The sequence below is a fragment of the Ovis aries genome, chromosome 2 (genome assembly GCF_016772045.2).
Source record: "Ovis aries strain OAR_USU_Benz2616 breed Rambouillet chromosome 2, ARS-UI_Ramb_v3.0, whole genome shotgun sequence".
Taxonomy (NCBI): domain Eukaryota; kingdom Metazoa; phylum Chordata; class Mammalia; order Artiodactyla; family Bovidae; genus Ovis; species Ovis aries.
This window is the reverse complement of record NC_056055.1, coordinates 73,268,960-73,293,122: the sequence shown is the minus strand read 5'-3', so window position 1 is coordinate 73,293,122 and position 24,163 is coordinate 73,268,960. Positions and strand designations below refer to the sequence as shown.

General features: G+C 38.0%; 1 protein-coding gene across 1 annotated transcript in view; it reads right to left on the bottom strand.

The window, feature by feature from the left end:
* Nucleotides 1-5,858: 5,858 nt before the first annotated feature.
* Nucleotides 5,859-24,163, bottom strand: part of RCL1 (RNA terminal phosphate cyclase like 1) — a 183,474-nt gene continuing 165,169 nt past the window's right edge. Inside the window, exon 9 of the mRNA XM_060409422.1 lies at nt 5,859-8,941. Within this exon, the coding sequence (XP_060265405.1) occupies nt 8,923-8,941 (19 nt within the window). The 3' untranslated portion in view covers nt 5,859-8,922. The remainder of the gene's footprint in view (nt 8,942-24,163) is intronic.

Sequence of the window (24,163 nt, the reverse complement as noted above, 5' to 3'; positions counted from 1 at the left end):
GCACTCAATATATAAAGATGTAATTGTAACATTGCCAACATAGAGGAAAGGGATGGAGCAGTAAAGGAGCATAATTTGTATATGTTATTGAAACTAAGTTGGAATTAATTCAAACCTGATTGTTACAAAATTAAGATGTTAAATATAATCTCCTGGGTAACCACTAAGGAAAACACTAAAAATTATATAGAAAAAGAAATAAGGAAATCAAACAACAAAATACAAAATAATTCAATAAAATACAGAAATTACAGTAATGGAATGATTACGGAACAAAAAATTACAAGACTTAGAGAAAACAAATAAGAACATGGCAGAACTTCCTTATCAGTAGTTACTTTAAAATGTGAATGCATTAAACTCTCCAGTTAAAAAGAAGAGATTGGCAAATTGATTTTTTAAAAGTATATAACTGAACAAGAAGTTATAAAAATCATAGACATACACAGACATAAAAACAGAACTCACAAATTGACAGAATTGAAGGAAGAAATACAGAGTTCAACAACAATATTTGGAGATTTAATACCCATGTTCAATAATGGATAGAACAAATAGAAGACAAATAAGGAAACAGAGGACTTAAAAACACTACACACTAACTACACCTGACAGACACACGGAGAACATTACAGTCAACAGTGACAGAATATTCATTCTTCTTAAGTATACATGGAACATTCTCCAGGTAGAGCATAAGTTAAGTCACAAACCAAAGTCTCAACAAATTTATAAAGACTGAAATCATCCAAAGTATCTCTTCTGACCACAGTGGAATGAAACTAGAAATCAATAACAGAAAGAACAGTGGAAAATTCACATATACATATAAATTAAACTACATTTAAACAACTAACTGGTCAAAGATTAATCACGTGTGAAATGAGAAAAATATTTTGAGATGAAAGAAAATGAAAACACAAAACACCCAAACCTATAGGATACAGTGAAAGCAGTGCTCACTGGGGAAATTTACACCTGTAAACACTTATTGTAAAGAAGAAATCAAGTTGGTGAGGACCAAATAAAGTTGAAGAGCTATGTTAGCTATATTCAACTCTAGGCTTATGCCCTGGAGAAATGTTTGAATATTTTCTTTTGCAGACATGTACAAGAATGCTCAAAGGAGCAATATTAGAAATCACAAGGATTTAGAAATAATTAAAATGTCCATTGGCAAAAGACTAGATGATAAATTTTAGTATATGCATACACTAGGGAATTCTACAACTCTGTAAATGAATTATGGAGTGGAATTAATCATCATCACAGTGATACAATTTAAATATTAAAACACAGAATAATACTATGTATTGCTTTAATTTGTATGGTAAGTGTGGTAAGTGTTAGTTGCTCAGTCATTCCCTTCTCCAGGGGATCTTCCCGACCTGGGGATCAAACTCAGTTCTGTATTGCAGGCTGATCCTTTACCAGCTCAGCCACATATACAGTAAGGTATAAAGTAACAAATAAAATTTGTGTTAAAACCGCAGTCATGTCCGACTCTTTGCAACCCCATGGACTGTAGCCCACAAGACTCCTCTGTCCATGGAGTTCTCCAAGCAACAATACTGGAATGGGTAGCCATTATCTTCTCCAGGGGATCTTCCCAACCCACAGGTTGAACCTATGTTTCCTGTACTGGCAGGCAGACTCTTTACTGTCTGAGCCACCAAGGAAGTCCAAAATTTATAGACACTATTACAAATTCAAAATGATTAGGTCTGACTAAGAGTTTTAAAAATATGATCCAGGAAGATTAGTGAAAGGTTCTCTGATTGAATTATTTCATATTTTAAGCTTGGCTGTGAGTATATTGTATGCTTCCATTCAGTATGTAATTCTCTTGGTCTCTTTCTCTGGGTCTGTCTGTCTCTTTCTCAGTCTCTCTTCTTTTTGAAATCACTTCATGATTAAAAAGTAAAATGTATAAATATATATATATGAAATAGTTACCAAATCAATAACCTAGCCTTATGCCTTAAACATTTTTTTTAAATGGAGCAAGCTGAATTCAAACCTTGTGGAAGGATGAAAATAATGAAGGTTAGAATTGATGTAAGTCAAATAGAAAAACAATAGAAAGAATTAATAAAACCAAAACTTGGTTCTTTGAAAACATTGTAAAAATTGACAAACATTCAGCAAGACTGACCAAGAAAAGAGCTACCTGAAAATACTATATTCTACCTGAAAACACTACCTGCAAAGTGTGTGCAAAGGCAGGCAGAAGAGGAGTCTACAGGTGGAAATAGGCAATATCATTGGGAGACTTTCCTGGTTTTGCAACTCTTTGCCTGAGGGCAAGTCTCAGTCAGTGCCAAACTGGGAAGCCAACACCCCAGTACAAAACCTGCAGTCTTACTAGTCAGATGAGATAGTTTTGGGTAAACCCAACAGCTGGAAAGGGAGAGGTTAAATCCCAGTAAAGACCATATAAACTTTGCCTAAATCACTGCCTGCCCTCTGAATTACACATGCACAGACTCTAAACAGCTCAACTAAGCTGAGTTAAAACACAAAGAGTTAACCTATTGCCCACTACAGGGAAGACAGTTTTGAGTTCAGCCAAGTTAACGGCTTGATAAAAGAGTAAAAGAAAATTAAGAACTTTTCAAAGGAACATACAGGATTTATATTTTCAATTTGTTTATAATGTCTACCATAAATTTCCAGTTATTAGACATAAAAAGAAATAGGAAAAATGTGACCCATCCCCAAGAAAAAAGGAAAACATCAATGGAGACCAGACCCAAGATGACTTAGCTATAGGAATAAACACAGTAGGATTTAAAGCAGCCAGCACAATACTCAAGGATGTGAAGGAGAATATTCTCAGAGTGAATGGAGAGGATATCTCTGTAACGAAATAAAAACTATAGAAAGGAACCAAATTTTCTATTTTAGAGGTAAAATAATCTTTACTAGGTTACTATTTCCTATTTATAAGAAAAATCAATAGCTGGAAAAACAAAAGTTTCCCTGAGAAGGCTTAAGAGCATATCAAACATGACAGATGAAAGAGTCCTTAAACTTAAAGATGGTAAGTATTGTAGACATTACTGAAGCTGGAGAAGAAAAGAAAAAGACTGGGAAAAAATAAAACAGAACCTCAGGGACGTGAGTGCGTGTGCTCAATCATGTCTGACTTTGGGACCCCATGGACTGCAGGTCACCAGGCTCTTCTGTCCATGGGATTTTCCAAGCAGGAATACTAGAGTGGGTTGTCATTTCCTACTCCAAAGGATCTTCCCAACCCAGGGATTGAACCCATCTCTCTGGCATCTCCTGCATTGGCAGGCAAATTCTTTACCACTAGCATCACTGTGGGACAATGTCAAATATTTTAACCTTTACCTAATTAAGTTTTATAAGAAGAAAAGAAAGTTGAGTCTCAAAAAATGTGTCTGATAAACTTAAAATGGCTGAAATTTCCCCATATTTAGTGAAAACATAAGCTTATGGATTCAAGAATGCCAACAAATTCCAAACAGATAAACATGAAGAAAATGATACTCAAAAACATCAAAATCCAATAGTCCTCAAAAGATGAGCCATGGACCTCTAGGGATCTCTGAAATCCTTTTGTGGAGATGTACAAGGTCACAACTATTTTCAGAATAATAAGATAATATTCATCATTTTCACTGGTTGACATTTACACTAATGGGGCAAAAGCAATAGTAGATCAAACTGCTGGCATATTACCATGAGTCAAGCAGGGGTACCATCTGAGACACCAGGGGAAGCTCTATCAAATTACAGCTGTGGTCATTGTCTTCTACACCATGGGAAACTCAAACAAAATTTTAAAGCCAGTTATATTTTAAAGTGTCGTGAATTAATAAAAATATTTATCTTGTTAAATCTTGACCTTTGAGTGTATATATGTATATATATTATTTAATTAAAGACTTCATATTTTTAGAGCAATATTAGGTTTACAGAAAAACTGAGCAGATTGTACAGAGAGTTTCCACATACTCTTTTTCCTACTCACAGTTTCCCCTATTATTAGGATCTTGCATTTGTGTGGTACATTTGTTACAACTGAAGAGCCAAAACCAGATATATTATTATAAACTGGAGTCTGTAGTTTACATTATGGTTGTTTGTGTTGTAAACTTCTATGGGTTTTATACAATGACATATATCCACCATTATAGTCTCACAGAGAATACTTCCACTGCTTAAAAATTCACTGTGCTCCACCCATTCATTCTTTTCCTCTTCTCCTTTAGTCCCTGGAAATCACTGATCCTTTCATCATCTCCAAAGTTTTGCCCTTTCCAGAATGTCATTTAGTTGGAATCATCCAGTATGTAGCCTTTTCAGATAGACTTCTTTATTAACATGCATTTAATGTTTTTTCCAGGTCTTTTCACAGATTTGATTGTTTCCTTTCATTGCTGAACAATATCTCATTGTATGGATGTAACGCAATCCGTATAGTTAAAGCTATTGTTTTTCCAGTAGTCATGTATGGATGTGAGAAAAGAAGGTTGAGCACCAAAGAACTGATGTCTTTGAATTGTGGTGCTGGAGAAGACTCTTGAGAGTCCTTTTGACTGCAAGATCAAACCAGTCCATCCTAAAGGAAATCAACACTGAATATTCATTGGAAGGACTGATCCTGCAGCTGAAGCTCCAATACTTTGACCACCTGATGTGAATAGCCAACTCACTGTAAAAAACCCTGATGCTGGCAAAGATTGAGGACAGGAGGAGAAAGGGACAACAGAGAATGGGATGGTTGAATGGCATCACTGACTTAATGGACGTGAGTTAGTGCAAACTCTGGGAGACAGTGAAAACAGGGAAGCCTGGCGTGCTGCAGTCTGTGGGGTCATAAAGGGTCGGATGTGACGTGGCGACAGGACAACACAATTTGCTTATCCATTCACTTAGTGGAGGACATCTTGGTCGCGTCCGAGTTTTGACAATTTTATGAATAAGCTACCATAAACATTCATGTGCAGATCTGCACATGGAAATGTTCAACTTATTTGTGTAAATATCAAGGGGTGTGATTACTGGACTGAATGTAATATTATGTTGAGATGTGTGAGAAAATGCCAAATGTCTTGCAAAGTGGCTTTAACATTTTGCATTACTCCAGCAAGGAATGAGAGTTCCTGTTGCTTCACAGTCTTACCAACACTTGATGTTGTTAGCATTTTGGATTTGTCATTATAATAGGTGTGTGGCAATATTTCATTGTTTTAATCTGTATTTTCCCAGTGACAGATGATGTTTAATGTATTTTTATATAACTTACTTACCATCTGTATGTCTTTAGTGAGGTATTTCTATTCAGGTCTTATATTCACTTTTTAATTGAGATGTTTAGTATACATCTTTGTAATAACCTGTGTGATGAAATCAGAAGTAAACATAAAGTATTTCTGCTGCATACTTAAGTATGATGGTTTTCTTGAGAAAAAAACACTTGAGTGTTTGTTTGAGTTGTAAGCTGAACAAGCCAACGTTTTCACAGAGCACCATTTTTACTTGTAAGAATGACTGATAAACTACTGTTATTCATAATTGGGTAATGGCAGACATTTTCTTGAATTTTGGAACCCTTGTATCTTCCAGCATCATTAGCTTGATAGCTTTTCAATACTTACAACCTTTTCTGATAAGATTGATAATGCTATTAATAAGGGTCATTTTAAAATATTGTATAATCAAATGTGTCACTATTTTAAAGATCTGCATAAATTGGTAAACCAATATTCTGCATCAAAAGCCATTGCTAAGAAAGTGAATCAGCAAGATACATACAGAGGAGAAAAAAATTTGCAAATCATACATTTGACAAAAGACTGTTATCCAAAATAAATAAAATCCTACAACTGAGTATTTATTTTATTTATTTTTTTTCAAGTAGGTCTATTTTTTTTCTTTCTTTTTTTTAAAATTTTTATTTATTTATTTATTTTTTAATTTTAAAATCTTTAATTCTTACATGCGTTCCCAAACATGACGGAGAATAATTTCTTTACACTGTTGTGTTGGTTTCTGCCATACAACATGAATAAGCCGTAGTATACACATGCGTTCTTTTCCTCTTGAACCTCTCTCCCACCCCCACCCCCTGCTTCCCCTCTAGGTTGTCACAGAGTACCAGGTTGAGCTCCCAGTATTATACAGCAACTACGCACTGGCTATCTGTTTTACTTACGGTAGTGTGCATGTTTCAATGGCACTCTCTCAATTTGTCCCACCTTCTCCTCCCCCACTATGGCCACAAGTCTATTCTCTATGTCTCTATTGCTACCCTGCAAATAGATACCAGTACCATTTTTCTAGAGTTCATATATATGCATTAACATACAACAGTTTTTCTCCTTCTTACTTCACTCTGCATAACAGGTTCTAGGGTCATCCACCTCACTAGAACAGACTCAAATTTGTTCCTTTTATGGCTGAGTAATAGTCCATTGTGTATATGTACCACCACTTCTTTATCCATTCATCTGTTGATGGGCATCTAGGTTGCTTCCATGTCCTAGCTATTGTAAATAGTACTGCAATGAACACTGGGGTACATATACAACTCAATTTTAAAAGGGCAAACAATCCAATTAAAAATGAGCAAAAGATGGAGAAGGAAATGGCAACCCATTCCAGTATTCTTGCCTGGGAAATCCCATGGACAGACAAGTCTAGCAGGCTATATAGTCCATGGGGTCACAAACAGTCAGACACAACTTAGTGACTAAATAACAACAACAAAGATATCTATTTATACTTACATAAATTTATAAGGCCTATGTGTATATATATGTATATATATGTGTGTGTGTGTGTCCACAATCCCTTTTTTTTTTTAATTTACAATTTAAAAAATCTGAGGGCAAATAGGTTTTCTTATAATCCGTTTCATTACTAAACCTGAGATGACCTAAATTCATTTGCTGGTGAAATAAAGACTGTTTACCCCCCCCCTCAAAAAAAATTAGCAAAATATTTAAACTGATTTTCACAATGAAGATATAGGAATGGCATAAATATATGAGTAAGTGCTCAAAATCATTAGTCAATGAAATACTGCTATAAATGCATAAGAGTGGCTAAAATAAAAAGACTGTTAACACCAAATACCAGTGAACATGTGTTATAATTGAAATAGTTACATACTGCTACTAAACTAAGCTGAGGTGAAAAACACATTAGTGGTGACCTTTTGAGAGATGGGTATAGGGAACTGTCTGGGAAGTAGCATAAGTAAACTGGCTGGGGAGATGGGAACATTTTATTTTGATAGGAGTTTAGGTTATCCAAGTATATGCATTTGTCAAAATTCATTGAGTGATACACTTAAGATTATTCATTCCCTATATGCAAAAAAACAGCATAATAAATACTGAACTCTAAGTAATAATACTGCTAAGTCACTTCAGTTGTGTCCAACTCTGTGTGACCCCATAGACAGAAGCCCACCAGGCTCCCCTGTCCCTGGGATTCTCCAGGCAAGAACACTGGAGTGGGCTTCCATTTCCTTCTCCAGTGCGTGAAAGTGAAAAGTGAAAGGGAAGTCATTGCTCAGTCATGTCCAACTCTTAGCGACCCCGTGGACTACAGCCTACCAGGCTCCTCTACCCATGGGATTTTCCAGGCAAGAGTACTGGAGTGGGGTGTCATTGCCTTCTCCATAAGTAATAATATATATGCTTAAATATTAGATGAAGTACAATGATGTTTACAACTTTGAAATGCATCAAAAAATAGATGGATTGATAGATGGAGGAGTCAATAAATAAATGGTTGGATAAATATGCAAAAAAGTAAATTAATTGATAATTGTAGAATTTAGTTGATGAGTATATATAATTCACTGTGTCGATGTTTCAGTTTTTCAGTATATTTAACAATTTTCCTAATAAAATGTTGGAATAAAGCTATGCATAAAAAAAGCCTGATAGAAAACATTTTGAATTCAGATGTTGAAATTTTAGAAGACTTTTCAAGTTATTTAAAATGCTGCATATTAATCTTAAACAAAAAGTACACTTTATATTTTTTAAAACTTCCTACATTTCAATGAGGCAGAATCAAATAGGTACTTTTTTTCATCTTATACTAATCAATGGAATACAGATTTCTAGTTAAAAAATTAATCCATTTTAAATGTTAAAGACATGAGAAGATGAACTTTGTTGTCACATGGTCAAATCATTTTAATAAGGATAAATTACTTGAAGCACATTTTCCTTGAGCATTATAGGGCATTATATGAATTTCAGGGCTCAGAGTTTAGATGTCCTCAAGAGCTTCACATTCTAATTATAGCATAGGTACTACTAGATGGTTGCCACTTTATTTAGAAAATATAACCTATTAGAGATATCTTTAAAATGGCTATTAAAATACCTGACTCACTTTACAATATATTATGAAATAAAATGATGGATATAAAGACACTTTGAAAAAATAAAGTTATACAATTCTGCTGAGATGTTATTAAAACATTTTCCTCTCTTGGTCCATGTTGAATACTGGCCTTTCAATTTCAGTTCAGTCACTCAGTCGTGTCCAACTCTTTGTGACCCCATGAATCGCAGCATGCCAGGCCTCCCTGTCCATCACCAACTCCCAGAGTTCACTCAGACTCACATCCATCAAGTCAGTGATGCCATCCAGCCATCTCATCCTCTGTCGTCCCCTTCTCCTCCTGCCCCCAATCCCTCCCAGCGTCAGAGTCTTTTCCAATGAGTCACCTCTTCGCATGAGGTGGCCAAAGTACTGGAGTTTCAGCTTCGGCATCAGTCCTTCCAAAGAACACCCAGGACTGATCTCCTTTAGAATGGACTGGTTGGATCTCCTTGTAGTCCACGGGACTCTCAAGAGTCTTCTCCAACACCACAGTACAAAAGCACTAATTCTTTGGCACTCAGCCTTCTTTATGGTCAACTCTCACATCCATACGTGACTCCTGGAAACAGAAATAGACAGACCTTCATTAGCAAAGTAATGGCTCTGCTTTTTAATACTCTGTCTAGGTTGCTCATAGCTTTTCTTTCAAGGAGCAAGCATCTTTTAATTTCATGGCTGCAGTCACCATCTGCAGTGATTTTGGAGCCCAAGAAAATAAACTCTCTCACTGTTTCCATTGTTTCCCCATCTATTTGCCATGAAGTGATGGGACCAGAGGCCATGATCTTCATTTCCTGAGTGTTGAGTTTTAAGCCAGCTTTTTCACTCTCCTCTTTCACTTTCATCAAGAGGCTCTTTAGTTCTTCCTCACTTTCTGCCATGTGTGGTGTCATCTGCATATCTGAGGTTATTGATATTGCTCCTGGCAATCTTGATTCCAGCTTGTGCTTCATCCAGCCTGGCATTTTGTTTGATGTACTTTACATATAAGTCAAATAAGCAGGGTGATGATATACAGCCTTGACATGCTCCCTTCCCAATTCCCAGTCCATTGTTCCATGTTCAGTTCTACCTGTTGCTTCTCGACTAGCCTACAGGTTTCTCAGGAGGCAGGTGAGGTGGTCTGATTGCCATCTCTTGAAAAATTTTCCATGGTTTGTTGTGATCCACACAGTCAAAGGCTTTCGTGTAGTCGATGAAGTAGAGGTAGAAGTTTTGTGTCGCTCCATGTTTCTGCTTCCATCCCAATGACTTACCTACGATTTTTCCTCTAGGACCATCTGGATTACACACAGTGTTGTTTTTTTCATAATCATTGTATGACATGGCTGCCTAATCTCCCACTCAGCGGATGTGCCCTAATCCAATTAGCCATTTCCTCCTGTTGGATTTTCATGCTGTGAACAATTTTTCACGATTACAAATAATTTTTAAATAATTGCAGATTTTTATCGCATATTTTAAAATCTTTTGATTATTTCCTTAGCATAATTTTCCAGAAGATCCTACTGGGACAAAGGATATGATATTTTTAAATCAATTGATTTCTAGAAGACTTTTATGAAACCAAAGGTAATTAATGAGAGTACTAGTTTTACTCTTTCCTAACAAATGTTAAATATTATTATGAGTGTTGCTTTGTTTTGTAGCTAAACAAACAGAAGTAAAAAGGTACTTCATTATCATTTTAATTGTTCACTTAAAAGTGGAACATTTTCCCAAGTTGATTAATTAGATCAGTTCCTCTTCTCAATATCTAGTAACTTTACCACAAATGAACAGAAGTAGCTTTCACATAGTGTCAATCAACAGGAAAAATACACTGATTGATTCTTTTTTATGTGAATGCTTTATGTGGGTTAGTCTATGGATTTGCACATAAGACTGTTCTCACATTACGAATCTGTAAATCGGGAGCATCCTTATTTTAAGAAAACTATGGCAGTCTTTCTGAAACATAATTGCTAGAACATTTTTACCAGATTTACCTTGATCCAAAAGCTTTGAGTTTATAGAGGAATCTAATCAACTTAGCAAATCAGCCAAAAACAACACTGCATGACAGATCAAATTCCATCTGAACAAATATCACACAGACTGGGCAATTTCAGAGGACAGAAGTAGGACCAATAAGGGGAAACTGAAGGGAGACAAGACTTTTGCTGGTGATAGGAAGGCTTTTCTAACAATTAGCTCAAGTTCGAAATGGTTATGAGCTGTCCTCTGAGGAGCAAGTTTCTATCACTCTCCTCCAGCAAGGATGTCAGAAATAGTTTGGGGTACTGTATAGGTATAGGGGAGGCCTGTTGGGGAGTAGCATGCATAGCTTCTAAAGTTCCTTGTGACTCTGTTTTCCATAGAGCAGCCCCTGGACCTGGACCTCTTGGTCCCAGAAATAGGGACTGATTTGTGCAAGAGAAGGAAAGAGGAAGAACCTGTCTTGCTCTTCTTGTGGGTGGGGCTGACCCTAGCCAGAATTTTGAAATAGTCAGACTTTATCATTGGCATCTTCCCACTTCCCTTTCTGCACTTTTGCTTCCAGTCTCATTCAGACCTCAGCCTCCAAGCAGGACCACTTCTACTGCATTGCTCCTCCGTCTCCAGTCATTTCAGACGTCCCATTCTTTTTATACAGCTAACCTCAGCTAAATGTTGAAAAGAAAGTAATCTGTTAAAACCATTTCACTCTAAAATGTGAATAATAGCCCCATGGCCTTCCTAGGCAGATATGAGTTTTCAAAACAACGTGTTTCTAAAACCAGTGATATCGTTAACTGACAACACATGGTAAATTAAATGTCAAAAACTAACCCTTCTAGAATTCAAACTTAAGCACCAGGACTTACTGTCTGGTCAATAATTAAGAAATTATTTAAGCCACTCTGTGCATCAATATTATTCTCTGTAAATGAGGAAGATATATTATTAAAACACAAAATGTACATAACCTGCCTACCATAATGTTTGACATATATCTTTGTAAATGTTATTTCTTCTTCTCCCCTCTGCAGTATCCCAGACAGAAGTAATCACAGATTTCCTGCTCTTCCTTCTGTCTGTTAATTCAATGTCCATAACACTTATTCCTTGGGCTGGAAAATAAGTATCCAAATCAGAGAATAGGCAGTTGAGATCCCAATGTAAAAGAACTTTCTCAAGTTCACTGCTTCTATCATTTTCTATTGCATTATTTCCTACCATTACACTTTTTATATTTTTCCATTCTCTTTCATGTTTATTTTCCTGTTTTTGTTTGATTGATTGCTGGACTGAGAGGTTAAATTTTGATTTGAAAGTGTGCTTATTTTCAACATCCTTATTTTCTGTATATGTAAGGCTACACATTTCATTCTGGGTAGCAATTTGATGATTCATATAAACCACAGACTTTATAAAGTAATGCTTCTGCATCCATTCATCTTTACATATTCTGTAACTTCCATTTTCTTCTTAAGAGTTATTTAGTAATGTGTTTTAATTTTTTTTTAATGTATGGCTTTGGTGGATACTATTGCTTGGTTCCTGAAGAGTCTTACTGTCTCTATATTCACATAATAAAAAATATAACACTTTAGGCATTAGAAGGCAGCAGCCATCTGAGGCTCTCTCTCCCCTCTCTGTCTTCTCTCTACATTTAGATCTATTTAGATCTCTATAAGCGAAATCAACTCTTAAAAGTTAATATTTAAGTACAGGTGAGCTATAAATGAAAGGATGCCGGATTAAACATATTTTAAAAGTAAATAACACGGTATAGTGCTTTCAGTAAACAACAGCAATGGGTGTCCATTGAAATGATATCCTGTAACAATAAACTATGTTCTGTTAATGAGGTGAAAAATGATGTACCTGTAACTAAAACGAAAGTATGCTACACCAGAAAAATAAAACTCCTTTTTTTGTGTGTAATGCAACATCATCACAGATGAAAAACATTTATCTTCACACAGCTAAAATTTGGCAATGTCTTATTAGTGGTTTAAACCAGGGAAGTATAATTATGTAACTGTTATTTTTACAGCCACGTTTGGGAGTTCTCTGCTGATTATAAGATTACTTTATAAAAATGAGATAGGAGAGCTAACATCCTCCCAAATAGGGTGACTTGTTTACTTATTTTAAAATGTATCTTTTCCCCACAGTTACTGGAGAGCAAGTTAGCAGCTGTATTAATATTAAAATTAAATATGCACCTTCATATTTGACCATAAGGCACCTTCACATTTGGGTCCTTTAGGGTGACCAAATGCTGTGGTTAGCCCTAGAGCAGGGGTTTCCCAAGACATGGAACTTTCGATGCTAAAATGGGGACAGTCCCAGACAAACCAAAACAATTCTACATATTTCCCCCCAAAAAGTCATGGCATTATCCAGCACTGATCTTATAAGCAGGCAGATTAAGTAACTGTCATTGACTTTGTACAATTTAAGGGCTACCAGAAAGGCCTTTCTGTCTCTCAAATTACTGGAAGACTCTAATACCACTACCTGCTTGACCAACCTGCTATTTCCACGGTTAGAGTCATCCCTTACGTTATTTCCCTTTTCAACTAGAATTAGACATCAAAGGCCCTGGCATTATCTTTAGAAGGCCTTTGTTACAAAGCCCAAACCTGGACAGGAAGATGCTTTTAGGACTTTCTTTTTATCTCAAAACCCAAAGAACCCTTTGAAAAAACATAAAACAAACAGTCTGGGGAGGGTGACACGAAATTATTGGGTTGGCCAAAAGTTCCTTAACGCGGAAAAACTGAAACAGACTTTTTTGCCAATATTTAGATGTTTCCCTCTATATTGCAGCTGCCTCCTTCAGGTTGTTTGCATCTTCATTCTATCTCTCGTGTCTCCTATAACAAACCTGCTCCCAGAACTGAGGGACAGAATGGACTTGCACTAAATTACAGGGTTTAGAATGAGGTTCACACTATCATCAAGTTTAAAGTTTTACCTCCTCCAAGGACATATGCATTTTAAGTGGGACTAAAGCTTCTATTGTCTTAAGTCAAAGAAAGCAGAAACAAAGGGAGAAATTTTAGGCATAGGTACAGGTAGCAGAAAGTTTGCAGTGGCCCAGATTCCTTCAGGAAACTACCTCCTCCACCCCCCAGGCATGCATAGGGTACTGTGGAGCTTCTGTACGTAGGAAGGATTCATTAGGGAGATGAGAGAATCCATTCACTCTTTCAACACTCATTTGTTGAGCATTCACTATTAACATATGCCAGGCATATTCAGCTACTGAGATCAATGAGATGTCCTTTCTACCCGACAGCACCCTCCATAAATACTGTATGAGTACAAGGACCTACACCAGTACCATACAGATGCATGCCTAAGGTGCCAAGGAAGCAGGAAGGGGGAACCCTGGGTGAAAGTAGCTGAGGGGAAGTCAGGGGCCACAGAACATGTGCAGCAATCGAGGCCCACAACACCTGTGTTCCTATAATAGGCTGAGCAAGAAAGCCACATCCAAACATCAAAACTCCCTCTAACTTTACCTAATCTCCCTCTGAAACCAAGTTTTAAACTCAAACTATCCTCTTTGACTATTTTAAAAAAACCCTAAACGTAGAAGTTGGAAGAAAAATAGATATATAAATGATATGATATATAAAATTAAATTTAATAGTGTAAATATCTTATGCAGTTTTATGAGAACTGCAAACTGAAAAACTGTTTTTCTGGGGGAGTAATGATTTAAAAATCCAATTAAAAAGGAAGATTTCAACTTTTGTAATTAATGAGCTTGACTTTTTTTTTTAAGTCATTTGGCTTTTATCTGTTTCACTTTCCAGAAGTAAATACTTGTCTCTAGCCCACTATTTCCACTTTTCAGATTACATTATACACTAACTGAATCATCTTTCATGTTTTGTCTCATAATTAAAGATTACAATCCACATTCCCTTGTCCTGACTTTTACATATCAGGGATTTAGCTAAGTTAACCAAGGGAATCTAAATTTGTTCCTACTTATTCCAACAGCACAACTTGATACTTTCTTCAGGAAGCCCTATACAGTTTCAAGGAGGTTATAGAGATTTTTATATGTTGCATTACCCACCTCCATGTGATCAGTGGGCAAAAGCAAGGTTTGTCAAAGTTCAGCAGTGAAAAGGAATTCTTAGGTAGTAAACAAGAATCACTCAAGGGATTTCCCCAGTAGTCCAGTGGCTAAGACTCCCCACTCCCAATGAATGGGGCCTGAGTTTGATCCCTGGTCAGTGAACTAGATCCTACATCCAACAACTAAAAGAAAGATCCCACTTGTCACAACTAAAGATCCCGCATTCGGCAATGAAATCAAAGATCATATTGTGCGCCGCAACTAAGACCAGGCACAGCCAAATAAATTAATTAATTTAAAAAAGAAAAGAATCAGTCAAGGGGGCTATGGACCCTTCCTTAAATCTCTTGGTCAGTCACTCTCTTGATGTGTTTACCCAGAAGACAACCGTAGGGACTTCTGAGGAGGAGGACTGAATCTTGAAGGGGAACCACACATTAAGTAGAGGTTCTCAGTTCAGTTCAGTCACTCAGTCGTGTCCGACTCTTTGCGACTCCATGAGTTGCAGCACGCCAGGCCTCCCTGTCCATCACCAACTCCTGGAGTTCACCCAAACTCACGTCCATCGAGTCAGTGATGCCATCCAGCCATCTCATCCTCTGTTGTCCCCTTCTCCTCCTGCCCTCAATCCCTCCCAGCATCAGAGTCTTTTCCAATGAGTGAACTCTTCTCATGAGGTGGCCAAAGTACTGGAGTTTCAGCTTTAGCATCAGTCCTTCTGAAGAAATCCCAGGGTTGATCTCCTTCAGAATGGACTGGTTGGATCTCCTTGCAGTCCAAGGGACTCTTAAGAGTCTTCTCCAACACCACAGTTCAAAAGCATCAATTCTTCGGCGCTCAGCCTTCTTCACAGTCCAACTCTCACATCCATACATGACCACAGGAAAAAACATAGCCTTGACTAGACAGATCTTTGCTGGCAAAGTAATGTCTCTGCTTTTCAACATGCTGTCTAGGTTGGTCATAACTTTCCTTCCAGGAGTAAGCGTCTTTTAATTTCATGGCTGCAATCACCATCTGCAGTGATTTTGGAGCCCCCAAAAATAAAGTCTGACACTGTTTCCATTGTTTCCCCATCTATTTCCCATGAAGTGATGGGACCAGATGCCACGGTCTTCGTTTTTTGAATGTTGAGCTTTAAGCCAACTTTTTCACTCTCCTCTTTCACTTTCATCAAGAGGCTTTTTAGTTCCTCTTCACTCTCTGCCATAAGGGTGGTATCATCTGCATATCGGAGGTTATTGATATTTCTCCCAGCAATCTTGATTCCAGCTTGTGCTTCTTCCAGCCCAGCATTTCTCATGATGTACTCTGCATAGAAGTTAAATAAGCAGGGTGACAATATACAGCCTTGATGTACTCCTTTTCCTATTTGGAACCAGTCTGTTGTTCCATGTCTAGTTCTAACTGTTGCTTCCTGACCTGCATATAGGTTTCTCAAGAGGCAGGTCAGAGGCAGGTAGAGGTTGTAGGTGACCTCTAAGGACATTTCTAAGCCTACAATTCTATAAAATTACTTGTTGGGGTGTCTGAGAGTCTTGTCTTGACAGGCCTTCCTCTGTGCAAGATGAATCATGGATTTTGAGTCAGGAGCCTTCTTTTACCAGCTTTCCTGCAAGGAAGAACTCACTGACCCAACTCTTTTTTTTTTTTTTAATTTTTACTTTATTTTACTTTACAAACCTGGGCTCCCTGCCTCTGCTGCCATCTCAAACCAGAAGCCAAATAGAAAATGGAAAAACACTGAGTGAGCATGTTTTGTATACAAACTGTTCAACTAGATCTCAGAGGGATTTTTCAGCAGTTGTCAACATGACATGTGAACAATGAAAAATCTTCAACAACATGAAAGTTAAAAACACACACACAATGAAAAGAGGTCACTAAGAAGTCTTGTACAGTGATATGGAGGTGAATAGATAGTTTTATATTCTTGCACTGTTTACTAGCTATGTGATCCTGAGCAAGTTATTCAATACAACTAATCCTTCAACCACATCAGTAAAATGGGGGCATTAAGAGTACTTTCACTATAAAACCATTGTGAGATCAAGTGAGGTGACTACACAAAATGATTAACAGAGTCTGTGCAGAGGAGGGATTTGAGCTTAAGTCTTCTATTTGCCCTTCTGTGCATTCTGCTACTCTTCACCCTCCCTGTGCTCTAGGAGGCTGGCCCATATGCTTTCTGCCTGGATTTGGTCACCTGAGGGCCCTGGCAGGAGAACAGAGGGAGGAAGGAAGGAAGAGGGTGAAGGTAAAATGCATATTTCTCCAGCTTCCTACCTGCAGGGTTGCCATGGGGCGGTTGGGGGTCCCTTGACAAGAGGCCACAAAACCTATGAAGTGGTCTTTCTACAAAATCATCAGGCCTAGATGAGGTTACCTGCCTGCCTGGCATCACTGCATTCTCTCTCATGGTTTCCTACATTCTTCCCATCGGACTGACAATAGTTCCTTTGTTAAGCTCTTATTACACTGCTCGACTGGTGTGCATCACGTGGTAAAGTAGCCAGTGAAGCACAGTAGCAACCCCAGCAGCAGCAAACGTAGTTGTGATTGTTTGGAGTACGAACCAAAGAACCAAATGAATTTTACAGACACTGCAAAATACATATTGTAATGTAAACATTCCCTCATCTGAATAAGGTAGCTGGAATAGCTGAGAAACAAACCATTTCCTAATTCTCAGACTTTTTTCTACCATACCTGAGGAATAGCTTCCCCTTTGAAAAATCTCTTGTCACTAGGGTTGCCTGATTTAGAAAACAGTAACAACGAAAACAAAGAATAACTTGTTACTGTATGTCACAAACACCGATGTTCCTCATCGGAAATATATTTACTGTTTAGCTGAAGTTCAAACTTCAGTGCCCTGTGCTTTATTTTCCCTGTTTCTTAAATACATATTTAAGAACACATTTGCCTTTACAACTGGGTGGGAAAGTCAGGCTTCATGATTAACCAGTATTTTCCCATGTAAAAATATGCTCACTATTAACCTGAGTACACAAGTGATAAGTTGAGAGAGGTGAACTCTGAATCACATGCTGTTATAGACACACCAGTTGTGTCTGCCTTTCCCTCCAGCAACTCCTAAGAACAACGCCTTATACACCCCACTCCACCCCCAACCAAGGAGACTACGAAACAACAGCCAATTAGACCAGGAGATGGACCACTGCCTGAGAGTGATGGACATTACCTGGTATAGAAAGATGAGCTGGACCAATTAAATTTCTGGTATTTCTAGAGAATTTTGCTGGAGAAAATGAGGCAGTTAGCAATGGCAGCCATAGGAGCTAAAAGATGCCTTGATAAGCCTTAATGCAAGATGAATCTGTAAGAAGCAGAAGTTGGGGTAGAGGAAATATGCATGCACGCTCAGGTACTCAGTCAAGTCCAACTCTTTGCAAACCCATGGGCTATAGCCCGCCAGGCTCTTCTGTCCATGGGATTACCCTGGCAAGAATACTGGAGTGGGTTGCTCTTTCCTCCTCCAGAGATCTTCCTGACACAGGGAAAGAACCTGCATCTCTTGTGCCTCCTGCATTGGTAGGTGGATTCTTTACCACTGAGCCACTTGGGAAGCCCAGAGGAAATAAAGCCATCAAAAAGTGAAAGAATACAAATGCATAACAGAAAGAAGCAGACATATAAAAAGTAGCTAAGATCCACTGATGATGGAATGTGAGAAGAAAGCTCCATTCACTAAAAAAAGAGGTTTCCAAAGCCTTATGGAACGCAGAACCCACCCAAGGTTCTTATCCTCCCAAGGCTCCAGGTGTCCTGTTTTCTCCTCTCTTGTATCCTTAAAATGCCCTCCTTCTAACTTGTGATAAATTCAGGTGAGTCTCCTTGCAAACAAAAGCCCAGTCACCCTGTACCTGCACCACAAGCTACTGGGCCCCAACCAGGTGAGGCACTCTCCAACCCTGAAGAAATCTCCATGCAGCCTCAAACTTGTGGAGGTTCAGAACCCTGCTATCAGGAAGAAGGAAGAGTGGCCTGCAGCCATAAAAAAGAATAAAATTCGATATATACTATATCATGGATTAACTTTGAAAACGTTATGCTAAGAGAAATGTCACACACAAAAGATCACACAATGTGTGATTCCACTGATGTGAAACTTTTCAGAGTAATAAATACAGAGAGACAGAAGATCAATAAGAGTTGGTGAGAATGGGGAATAATTCCTGAATTGGTAGAAAATTTCTCTTTGAGATGATGAAAAATTTCTGGAAATGGATAGTGGTGATAATTACACACCATTGGAAAGTACTTCAGTTCAGTTCAGTCACTTAGTCCTGTCCAACTCTTTGCAACCCCATGGGCTGCAGCATGCCAGGCTTTTCTGTCCATCACCAACTCCCAGAGCTTGCTCATACTCATGTCCATCGAGTCATTAATGCCATCCACACATCTCATCCTCTGTCATCCCTTTCTCCTCCTGTCTTCAGTCTTTCCCACCATCAGGGTCTTTTCCAATGAGTCAGTTCTTCCCATCAGGTGGCCAAAGTATTGGAGTTTCAGCTTCAGCATCAGTCCTTCCAATGAATATTCAGGATTGACTGAATATTTAGTCCTAAAGAGGACTGACTGGTATGATCTCCTTGCAGTTCAAGGAACTCTCAAGAGTTTTCTCCAACACCACAGTTCAAAAGCATTAATTCTTCAGTGCTCAGCTTTCTTTATGGTCCAATTCTCAATCCATACATCACTACTGGAAACACCATAGCTTTGACTATACAGACTGTTGTTGGCAAAGTAATGTCTCCACTTTTTAATATGCTATCTAGGTTGGTCACAGCTTTCCTTCCAAGGAGCATGCATCTTTTAATTTCATGGATACAGTCACCATCTGCAGTGATTTTGGAGCCCCCCAAAATAAAGTCTCTGTTTCCATTGTTTCCCCACCTACCTGCCATGAAGTGATGGGACTGGACGCCATGATCTTATTTTTTTGAATGTTGACTTTTAAGCCAGCTTTTCACTCTCCTCTTTCACTTTCATCTTTAATTCTTCTTTGCTTTCTGCCATAAGGGTGGTGTCATCTGCATTCTGAGGTTACTGAAATTTCTCCCAGAAATCTTGATTATGGCTTGTGCTTCATCCAGCCCAGCATTTCATATGAAGTACTCTGTATACAAGTAAAATAAACAGGGTGACAATATACAGTATTGATGTACTCCTTTCCCAACTTGGAACTAGTTGTTGTTCCATGTCTGGTATTCCTTTCCCAATTTGGGACCAGTCTGTTGTTCCATGTCCAGTTCTAACTGTTGCTTCTTGACCTGCATACAGATTTCTCAGGAGGCAGGTAAAGTCATATGGTACTCCCATTTCTTGAAGAATTTTCCACAGTTTGTTGTGACCCACACAGTCAAAGGTTTTGGCATAGTCAATAAAGCAGAAGTAGATGTTTTCCTGGAACTCTCTTGCTTTTTTGATGATCCAATGGATGTTGGCAATTTGATCTCTGGTTCCTCTGCCTTTTCTAAATCCAGCTTGAACATCCGGAAGTTCTAGGTTTAAGTATGGTTGAAGCCTCGCTTGAAGAATTTTTAGCATTACTTTGCTAACATGTGAGATGATTGCAATTGTGTGATAGTTTGAACATTCTTTGGCATTGCCCTTCTTTGGGATTGGAATGAAAACAGACCCTTTTCAGTTCTGTGGCCACTGCTGAGTTTTCCAAATTTGCTGGCATACTGAGTGTAGCACTTCCAGTTGAAATACCTCAACTGGATTTCCATCACCTCCACTAGATTTGTTTGTAGTGATGTTTCGTAAGGCCCACTTGACTTCACATTCCAGGATGTCTGGCTCTAGGTGAGTGATCACACCATTGTGGTTATCTGGGTTATTAAGATCTTTTTAATGTAGATCTTCTGTGTATTCTTGCCACCGTTTCTTAATATCTTCTGCTTCTGTTAGGTCCATACTGTTTCTGTCCTTTATTGTGCCCATCTTTGCATGACATGTTCCCTTGGTATCTCTAATTGAAGATCTCTAGTCTTTCCCATTCTATTGCTTTCCTCTATTTCTTTGCACTGATCACTGAGGAAGACTTCTTTTTACCTCTCCTTGCTATTCTTTGGAACTCTGCATTCAGATGGGTACATCTTTCCTTTTCTCCTTTACCTTTTGCTTCTCTTCTTTTCTCAGCTATCTGTAAGACCTCCTCAGACAACCATTTTACCTTTTTTGCATTTCTTTTTCTTGGTGATGGTCTTGATCCCTGCCTCCTGTACAATGTCATGAACCTCCGTCCATAGTTCTTCAGGCACTCTATCAGATCTAATCCCTTGAATTGTCACTTCTACTGTATAATCGTAAGGAAGTTGATTTTGGTCATGCCTGAATGGTTTAGTGGTTTTCCCTATGTTGTTCAATTTAAGTCTGAATTTTCCAATAGGGAGTTCATGATCTGAGCCACAGGCAGCTCCCAGTCTTGTTTTTGCTTATTGTATAGAGTTTCTCCATCTTCAGCTGCAAAGAATATAATCAATCTGATTTCGGTAGTGACCATCTGGTGATGTCCACGTGTAGAGTTTTCTCATGTTGTTGGAAGAGGGTGTTTGCTATGACCAGTGCATTCTCTTGGCAAACTCTCTTAGCTTCTGCCCTGCTTAATTTTGCACTCCATGGCCATACTTGCCTATTACTCCAGGTATCTCTTGACTTCCTACTACGAATTTTACACGGAAAATATTTAAAATGGTAAACTTTGTGTTATGGATTTTTTTAACCACAATTAAAAAACCAATCAGGATGTCTGAGTCCAAGACTTCAGTGGATTTCCATAGGCTCCTAAAACAGTTCTAAGGCAGTGGGAAATGCTGCACATTGAAATTATCTGGGGATAAGTCCCCACTCTCAGGACCACATCTCAGACTAAGTCAATCAAAGTCTCTGAGGTTGGCATTTTTTAAAATTCCCCAGTTGATTCCTATATTCACCCAAGTTTTAGAAGAGTGCTGTAAGGCAATCTGCTTCTCAAAATGTTAATGTGCATCTTAATCTGGATATCTTGCTAAAATGCAGATTCTGAGTAGATTTGTAGTGGAGCCTACAGTTCTAACAAGCTCACAGGTATCACTATTGTTGCTGGTCTGTGGACCACACTGAATAGCAACACCCCTTAAGGAGTCTTAAGTCATCCTGGCCAGTTATGTATCTATCCTTTCAACAAAGAATACTAGTGATTCTAAGACTTAACAGCCTTCATTATTAGGAAGGTCTTTATATCCAATCACATTTTCATTACCCATATTTCTTCAGCCTAATTAAACATTGCTCTATGGCCTTCCTCCAAAGGACCAGATGTTATCATCAGCTACTTTGAATTATTGAATATTTATTATTACTTCCACTTTTGTCTGAGTTCTCATGTTCCTATGGATCTGAGTGTGGATCCAGAAATAATGAGCTAAATTCCACATTTTGTTTGCAGAATATAAAATATACAACATTTCAGTGAGACTTGTGCCTAATAATACAAGAATAAATTATATAAGATTTTGACAGCTTTGCTACTGATGTCACAACTGTTCCCTTTCCCAAAATCAAGCAGTAATAAAGTTGGAAAAGTATATTTAAGATTTGCAAGGAAATGAATTTTAAAATGATAGCAACTATCTATAAATAAAATGGTTTCATCACACAATTTTGTTGACAGAGAAGATTCAGAGACCTCAGTTTCCAAAGGATTTTAAACAAAGTAAATGAGGTCTCCAGTAATGATTACAATTAGGAATTTAAATATTAGCAGCCAGAGGTTTGAAAAACTTGGTGATGAGGCATTTGTAAAAGAGGTGGCAAATGGGTGTAATTATGAAACACAGTTCACTGTTAGCATCACCTGGTCAGAATATATATAAACCAAGGAGAACAGAAGAGGAATTTCAGAGTTTCCCTGTAAATTAACTTTTGCCTGAAACCGATACATACATTCCCAGTTTAACTGGCAGAGTCCCTCTAGAAAATACACAGTTTGAGAGCCACAGAAAGTTCATTAACCTGCAATGTGTAGCAGGAATGAATGATAGCAATGTACTTGTAAAGATGGTATAAACATCTAAAAACACTGATGGGAGGAACAGAAGAGAATCAAACCAATTGAGCAAAGATTTGTGATAAGAATTACTCGAAATATGGCTAACTTGAGCAAAACTCATGATGACAATTTAAGGGTTTAATTATTGTATATGATGTCAATTTAATAACAAAAAGCATTGAGAGACAAGCATTTAGAGCAATAAAGTAAGGATATAATATTAATAGAAGCCATAAAAAATTATGCAAAAAATTCTGAATGCATGTTCCAATATAATGATAAATACCTAAAGAAGAAACGTAGAAACGTAACCATAACCAAGATTCAACTAAGATTTTAATCATCTGTTTTCAAACATTACGAAAAAGAGCATTAATAAGGATACTACATGTGAATACTTTATTATATTGCTCAGTGCCTCTTAAATAAAAAGGTTTGTATGGCAAGTTCCTCTCAGAGTTCACACCCAAGACAAAATTTCTTCTCCTGATGAACAGATACTCTTTGTCATGTATACCAAAATTTAGAACTATTTCAGAAAGATTTAAAAATACAAAATCCATGTAGTTCCTGTTTTGTTGAGGCCACTAGAAAGCTCAGGGCCAAACTTTTGATCTTAACAGTGTCATTTTCTTCAGCCACAACTTTTTAATATAATATTAATTTTCTCCTTCTCACTTGAATTTCTGCCTTTTAACCTGTATTGCTGCTGCTGCTAAGTCGCTTCAGTCGTGTCCGACTCTGTGCGACCCCAGAGACGGCAGCCCACCAGGCTCCCCCGTCCCTGGGATTCTCCAGGCAAGAACACTGGAGTGGGTTGCCATTTCCTTCTCCAATATTATTACTGTTTGTTAATAATAATGTATCCATCCTTTTATCTTAGGCCACCTCATATTCTTTGTTGAAAGTGTATATGTGCTCTGTTGCAATACCCTGGGACTGCAGCCTGTCAGGCTTCCCTATCCATGGAATTTTCCAGGCAAGAATACTGGAGCAGGTTGTATATACTAGAGTAGCCATTTCCTACTCCAGGGTATTTTTCCAACTTAGGGACCAAATCTGCTTCTCTGCACCTCCTGCATTGGCAAGCAGATTCTTTACCACTGTGCCACCTTTTTGAAAGTATGTCGTATGAAATAAATTAGTATAAATGAAGATCTGAACATAGCATCTAATAAAATAGAACAAATTGTACAGACCTGTTTTAAATCCCTGGCCATCCTCAGAAGGGGCTCTATTAAGACTAGGCAGAACCAGAAAGGCATCCCTGGGGCTGATGCTCTTAAAAGACTCCTCATCATCTGCATAAACCAGTATCAAAGAGACAGCCCCGTCCTGGGTCAGACGTGAGGTCCCTTCACTGACCTTGTCATATAATCCCTGCTGCTCTGGTTTGAATCCAAATCTCTGACAGGCCTTGTGTGTATGCAGTAGTCCATCTTCCTCCTCATTCCTGGCTTACTATCTGTACTTTGATTATACAGCACCGATCTTTTTCCAACATTTACTAGAATCCTTATTAAGAACCATTCTCACCTAGCGAATAGAGCAAGCTGGATAATTCCTCTAAGGGCCTACTCTCCTTCACTGCCAAGATCTGATCAAGCCAGCCTGGGTCCTGGTACCTCAGGGGTCAGAATTAAAGTCACAGG